This window comes from Solanum dulcamara, chromosome 3 (genome assembly GCF_947179165.1).
Source record: "Solanum dulcamara chromosome 3, daSolDulc1.2, whole genome shotgun sequence".
NCBI lineage: Eukaryota > Viridiplantae > Streptophyta > Magnoliopsida > Solanales > Solanaceae > Solanum > Solanum dulcamara.
Window position 1 is genome coordinate 1,921,671 of NC_077239.1, and position 8,021 is coordinate 1,929,691.

General features: G+C 36.1%; 1 protein-coding gene across 1 annotated transcript; it reads right to left on the reverse strand.

Moving 5' to 3' along the window:
• Window positions 1–5,660: 5,660 nt before the first annotated feature.
• On the reverse strand, window positions 5,661–7,124 carry LOC129881421 (uncharacterized). Its single transcript, XM_055955628.1, has 2 exons — window positions 7,029–7,124; window positions 5,661–6,941 (listed from the first exon to the last, which is right to left on the reverse strand). The coding sequence occupies exons 1-2, from the start codon at window positions 7,030–7,032 to the stop codon at window positions 5,833–5,835; spliced, it is 1,113 nt and encodes a 370-aa protein (XP_055811603.1). The 5' UTR covers window positions 7,033–7,124; the 3' UTR covers window positions 5,661–5,832.
• Between the last annotated feature and the right edge of the window lie 897 nt (window positions 7,125–8,021).

An 8,021-nucleotide genomic window follows, 5' to 3' on the forward strand; every position in this document is an offset into this window, starting at 1 on the left:
TATCTTTCCCTTAAGTTCTAAGTATGAGTCATGTCTCCTACCTACTTCTTGATGTTAAGGCTCTTATGGTAGGTTGGCTACTGTCCTTGAGCCTTCTTTACGTTGAACAGAAATTGGTATGTAACTGTCCATATGCTTATAGACTATGTAAGGGATATATGATAAGAGTTTGGAGGTAATTCAATTTATAAGTCCCGGGTATGACTCGTGACTTGTACTCACTTTTGAATGTTAAAGTTTTTAGAGTAGTTGAGCTACTACTCTCGAGCCTTCTGTATGTTGAAGTAATTGGAGATGTAAGCTCCTATTTCTATGGCTCTGAGATGATAAATCTTCCTAACTACCTAAGCTATGTGTCTGATTGCATAAGTTGTATCCTTGATTGCATAAGTTGTGTGGCATATCTTGATACACGTCTATGATTCTTGAGGCCCCAATTGATATAATCCCTAATAACATCTAAAGGGTACTTCAGATCATTACTTCCCTGATCTTCAAGTGACGGCTCACTTGACTGTTTCATTGAGTCTTAGATGATGACTTAGTTGCATATGGTTTCTCACTACTCTACTCGTGCATACTATAAACCATCTTTCCTCGAGTCCCATAATGGGCCAGGAATGTTGTCGTGCGCAGCTTTACTACTTCTTTCACCGAGTCCTGGGATGGATATATATGATGCAATATATGAGGAGATAATATAGTATATGATGATTTGATATTATAACAATGCGATAATGCGACGATACGATAATTCATCGAGTCTTGGGCCGAATAAAATATGATGATATATATGGTGATATAAGGAAGAAACACTGAGTCCCTCACTAGAGGGCCGAATATGTATGTATATATATATATGATGACAGTACAATATAAATGTACCCTATTCTCTTCACCGATCCCTCACTAAAGGGTCGAATACCTTATGTAGGCATGTATGTGCAAATATCGTGATGTATTATAACACCGAGTTTCCTAGCGGGCCAGGTACAGTATGTGATGATGATATATATGACCTTGTGGCCTAAGACGCAGGTACAGTGATTTGTGAACTGTCATAATTGTCTCCTGCATCTCTATTTCAGCTGTAATCTCTTTATGATGTTTTATTCTTACGTACTCAGTACATATATTGTACTGACCCCCTTTCTTCGGGGGCTGCATTTTATGTCCGGAGGTACAGACACGTGATTTGGGTATCCGCCAGCTTAAGACTCCACCCAGCAAGTTTGGAGAGAGCTCCATTGTATCGAAGCCTAGCTTGTGAGACTGACCTTTTGATGTATGTATTTATCCAGGGGTACGACGGGGCCCTGTCCCGTCATATGTTCCTATTGATATTTTTAGAGATCTGTAGACATGTATATGTGGATTGTATGTAAGGTTTATGCAGTTGTGTCTATGCGATGTATTGTAAATATTACCACATAATGACAACCTTGTCAGCTTGTATGTCCCTTCATGAGATTTTTAGTGACAGCTCCTCAAGGCACAAATGTTAGAATAGTGCCGGTGTAGGTACGTTATCATGTTGTTCGTAGTTCAATTTGACCACATCTAATAGTTATGAATATGGGGTACAGGTCGAAAGCCAGTCACGGCCTACGGGGTTGGGTCGTGATAGTACTGGTAGGCATCATCGGTTAACCCGATACCTACCGCATAATATAAAGGAATCGACAAGAAGGAAACATGTTGTTAACAGATTTCCCACCAAACCTTATGCAAAACTCTTATCATTCCCATTAACCTCATTAGAGTCGTTCAAACCTAAATTTCACCCTTTCTAATTGGTCCGATGTCAGCTCTAATATAGATAAAGTCCTAGCCCTTCTATCACATAGAGAAGTTTTCAAACTACGGGCCAGTACTAACTCCGTCTAATCCGTCTACTATATTTAGTTTCACACCATCACATGACCTTAGGATAATTAACATCTCACTTAGAAGAGAAAAATATTTGGGGGACTAAAGCTCAACTCCAAACTACTACTGTTCAGCCATGGCGGGACCTATCCCGCTCTAGCGGCCTCGCCACAGTGAGATTCCTCCCGCCAGGGCGGCCTGCCTGGAGGCAGAATCTCTGAAAACCTCCCAATCCTCTTTTTAACCCAGGTTCCCATAGGGCATCAACAATAACTGACTTTAAGTCATTAATCTCCATTAACAACACACTAATTACTTTCCACCGATTTACCCACAACCTCATACCTACTATGCGGATACATCTAGCACCCATAATATAATCCAATCAAGCATATACATGAACATATTATCACTTTACCATTCAAGAAAAATGTACAGTTTCACAAGGTAAATCTCAATTACAATAGTCAACATGATAACACTAGGACCTTCAGTCTTTTCATATCAGTTATTACACAGGATGGGCATGCTCAATTATAATCTGATCAGTTTCTTTATCATCATACATATAGTCAAGATCAACTCACAGATGATAGTCACACATTGATTCTCTCATGGAATCCATACACAAATCATATATGTATCAGAATATGACACCCAATCCTATATATGTGTCAGAATATGACATCCGATCTTATATACGTGTCGGAATGTGACACCCGATCCTATATTTATATATCAAAATATGACACTCAATCCAATATATGTGTCGGTATGTGACACCCGATCCAACATCATAATCACAGTCCACAATGAATAGTTCACATACTTGCACAATCAAGTAACAGGTTCATTGCATGTAATTGTTTACAATAGTCATTTCATTAGTTACATTCTATCTTTCCCTTCATTAACAATATTTCATCAAATCTTTTTTATTTAAGGCATCACTTTTGGTAGAGCAAGTTCAAGATTATGGAATTTACAGTCCTAGGATTGTAGACCCATTACAACAACATATCAACCATTCAACCATAACAATTAAATACATAAAAGATGTCATAACCTTACTCAATCATTATTGAGAGTCTCTCTATGATATAGACTAACGATAACATATAACCACAGATAATTAATAGGTTCATTCAAGAGATTTATCAATACTAAACCAATTACCTCCTCCCCTTACTTCATGATTCACATTACTCAGATAATTCACATAGAACCATCAATATGAACTCATACATATAAATATATGTATATAGCCCCTATATTGCTATGGACCCTCCTTGATTATCACAAGCCTTAAGATCTCACTCTAAATCGACAATTTCCTTCACCTTAATCTTTATAAGAACCATCAATCATATCAACTAGCAGTATTACAGTAATCAACCAAGAACTAGATTATCATCACTAGTCAGAGGATAATCATACCCACATGGTACATTCATATCCTAAACAATAATAACAATACATTCAGCCATCCAAACTCTATACCCGAAGGCCTAGGTAGGGTTGTTCAAAACTGTCTGCTATCGATAACCCATCCATAAAATTAACTTATTGGCTTATTGGTATTGGGTTATCGGATTAGCGGGTGGGGAATGAATTTAAATTTTATAATTAATGGCTTATCGGTGTGGAGGACGGATTACTCAATTTTTTTATTAGGTAAACCATTAATCTGTTAAGAATTTATTATATTTTAATATATTTTATCCCTAAACATATAAAATACGTATATTATTGATAACTATAATTTATAAATCTAAAATAAGGGTCAAGCCCATTTGATTAAACAGGCCAAATCCATTTAATTAAATAAGCAAGCCCATTTAAAGTAGCAACCCTACTTCTACTCTTCTGCAGAGTTCTACACTTCTACTTGGGCACTTGGCTAAGCTTAGCTACTTGTCGTTGCCGCCTCTGTCTCAGTCTCTCATACTCTCATCTCTCATTCTCTCTTGCGCGGTTGCGTCGCCTTCTCTTCTACTCCACCAGACCTCCCCTCCTTTCCCTTAGGTCGTTGAACCTCCGCCTCTATTCTCTTTTCAAAAGCTGGGTATGAACACTATAGAAGGAGAGAAGGGATAACAATAGTTCAAAATCTCGACACGAAAAGGGGTTTCGAAGATTCAGTGATATGATATCAGTGGTGGTTTAGGGATTGATTACTATCATACTGGAGCTATCCTTCCTTCACCTAGAGATCTTATTAATACGGTAAAGTTTTTACCTAATATAAGATATATGACATGTGCCGGAGTGCTTTTAGTAGTGTGATTTACCCAAGACTCGTTCTTTGTAGTGACTTTCTTCACTTTGATTCTTAATTTACTTGTCCAAAAAGCTTTGGAACATACCTTACATAATTGTTGCTGTACTGGTGAGTCTAAGCAATGAATAATATATGTCAAAATATGTTTCTCTTTATTGTCCCATGGAGATAGTCATTTGAGATGGCTACTGGGTACAAGTTTTTCTTTCATTTGTGAAGTTTGGGGGGGCGGTGATATGTGCGCTGACAAGGTGATTTGATAGTACATGCAGTTTCCCTATGGTAGGAAACTAGGAATACATCTTGTAGCCTGTAGGTCAATCTGTCAGTGTCTCTGAATGTTAACTAACTTGTGGAGCATCAGCATTATATTCTCTTATTAGTGAATTGTTCTTCAATGCTATTTTAGTCAGAAAAAGCTTGAGATTATTTGCTTAATATTCTGACCTCATCAATTTAAGGATGGTCTGGACTGACAGGGAGATACAAATAAATTTGAAATGCCTTTTACTTGGTAACCTATACTTAACTGATACACCGTTCGATAACCGCCCGATAATTGCTAATCCGATACCGAACCAATCGATATCTTATAGGTTGGCTAGCGGTTTAGTACTTTTAAAAGCCGATAACCATTAAGTCAAACCGTTAAATATAATAATTCGTTCGATCCGCCCGATAAGCAGCCCTAGGCCTAGGCATGAAATCTCTTGTCAAATATAATATAGAATGCATGTGAACAGATTTACAACTAATCAATTAGAGAAATCTAGCCTACCTGGGTGCCAAGCAATTGTAGAAGGATTATAGCACGATTCTTGACTTTTGAAAGGAGAATTTATGGAGACGGACCTGAATCTGTGGATTATAGCCTTCCTTGCGTTAGAAATCTCTTCTCCCCTTCTCTCCAAGCCTAGAATACCTTAGGGTAGCCCTCATCTATTTTGGCACTTAGGGAAAGGAGGAGATAATAAAAATATGTCACTTTTATGTTCTGGCCCGTCGGATCCCGCTACCGCGGCCTCAATCCCGCTACCGCGGCCTCAATCCCGCTCTGGCGGCCTGACCCGGACAGTGCCTACTAAAATTGGCATAACTTTTTACTCCAAATGAGGCAAATTTGGTGTCGTTGGAAAGAAGACTCAAAGACCTTTAATTGAATAGGTTATTGGCCATCTAATTTATTATAGTATGAGAGATATGATCGTTTTAAGTTGACCTTAGTTTAAACTCAAGTCTAAAACTAAATCAGAAAGAAACTTTCAACTTAACTTTGAGATAGGAGCATATTACGACCTTAATTCACAACTAATGCACTCGCATACCAAGGAATTGATCCTAGTATTATGACGAAAGAGACTTGTATAAATTTACCGCAGATATTTTTAGTAACGAGTTTATAAAAGGCCGAGGATGTCAAAGATAGAAATAGATATCTTCATCTTGATATCTATGAATGTGTTTTTCAAAATGTGTTGTCCAGGAGTACATACGAAGGAGACTAGAATAGTAGATTGTCAACTTTTTTATGTATTGTATGTTTGAAAATAATGAATAAGAATAGAAAAAATAATAAGAAGTTAACATGAAGCCTGAATGTGCAAAATGCAAATCAACAAAAACTATATCAAGTATCACTAAACATTAATTGTAATACTAACGAAAAGCTAATTAAACATTTACTAATTTAGTGTTAACCAGTGCATGTAGGGGTTTCTCTTGGCAACATGTGGGCAAGGGAGAGATAATGATATGCTATGTGTCATCAAGTTGTAGATGTAGAGATAACGATCGTCGGTGAAGTAGATGGATTCTCTGTTAAGATTTGTGCCTCTTGTGGAACAAGTCGTCCCCGCTCCTATACAAGAACTTACAAAAATTGCTATTTCCCCGATGCTTTCCGCCTCTATCCACCTCTTTTTTACAAAGTCAAACCGGAATACTAGAAAATGGTATGGCATTCCATGGTTTTTCCCGCTAAAAAACACGTGAACGTATAACAACATATCAATATTGTCGGAGGATTGAATGATGTAATTCTGAAAGCACTCTATGTCTCTGTATCTCCTTATGTCTGGAGATTCGTTAGCCATTCGTCTGACTGTTATTCTACCTGAATCATTATCTGGATCCAAACAGATTAGAAGACGTGTCTGAAATGTTAATACATAAAATTTACTCTTAAAAACTGTCCATATCCCACAATGCCCATTTTTAATAATTGATGGGACATCTCGTGTATGAAATTCTTCATCATAACCTGGCTTGCAAAAGTAAAAAGTAGGCTGATTTACATCCTCGACGTTCTCATCATCGGAGTTCTCATCATCAGAGTTATCATCATCAGCCTCATCAATGGCATCCTCATCCTCATCAGTGGCATCATCATCCTCATCAGTGGCAGTCTCAGTCTCTTTAATTAGGAAGAGAATCTGACATTCGGGATCATGGGGTGGTGCAGACAAGAGGCACTTGAGTATCTCGCACTCGGCAGGGAGTGGTGGGAGTTGAATTTTATCGTTTGAAATAAGATTCCAAAGATAACATTCACTAGAATAAATGCTTTCTAACACGAGCCACTCAACAGCATAAGCACATATTATTTTTTCTTTAAGTTCATGTATATGTCTCATATAATATCGATTCTCTGATACACTGAAAAAACTTTGCTTTTCCAGGTCCTCACCATGACAGATAACAAGCCAAGGGTGTTGTGCAGAATATGGAGGCTGAGCAGATTCCACATACTTTTCCTTCTTGTATTCTTCCAACTTCATCTTTCGTTCCTTCTCTGCGGACAAAATACGACTAGTTAGACTAAGAAAAAAATTGTATTTGTAAGAGGAAAAAAAAAAGTAAAAAAAAAGGAAATTTTTACCCATGTCAAAACTCTGTTTTGTTTTCCAGGTTCTAAGAATGTATGGTTAAAAGGGGTCGATCTTTTTATTAAATAATGATTAATGAGTTCAAATACGACAAGGAAAAGAGGTTAGAATAGGTCTTGGACAAGGAAATTTGTTTTCCTTTCGTAAATATAATTAGGATTTCCATAAATAAAACATTGCCAATTATAGTTATATATTAAATTATTTTTTTTGTTAATTTTTACTTGTCCATTATTTCAAAAAAAAAATTATCACTTTTGCATACCAACAACTTTAATTTGAATAAGGAACAAACTTATTGCCATATATTTTTTAAACTTCATATTTAATCAAAACTAGGGTACTGTACTTTTTATTTAAAACCCATTTGTCCATGAACAATAAAAAATACCTCCAAAAATATAAACTTTTTATTTTGATTAGACCTAACACACCTGTTTCTTCCAGAAAAGCCTCGGAAAAAAACAACTATAATTTTGATTGGACCCAACACGTTTTCTTTTTTCAGGAAAAAAAAGGAAGAAGGTGATAGAAAATCCAAGAAGATAGAGTTGGAAAATTGGATAGGGTTTTTTCAGAAAATTAACCTAATGGGTTGGGCTTCAGAATTTTGAAACAATAGGACCAAAACATTTATTTTCACTAAAACAAAAAGAAAATAGGACAAGTAATTGACAACTTTTATTTGAATAAGATTTCCATAAATAAAACATTGCCAATTATAGTTCTATTAAATTACTTCTTTTTTTTTTGTTAATTTTTACTTGTCCACTATTTTAAAAAAAATACTTTTTCTTATCACTTTTGCATACCAAAAAAAGACAATAATAGTGAGTTCCAATCCGTTAAGGAAAAGGAATTGACAAGTAATTGACAACTTTTATTTGAATAAGGAACGAATTTACTGCTGCAATTCTAGTTCTAGTTTAAATAAATAGGGTAATAACAAGTCCATAAATTTTCACAAACCAAATTCTTTTTGAATA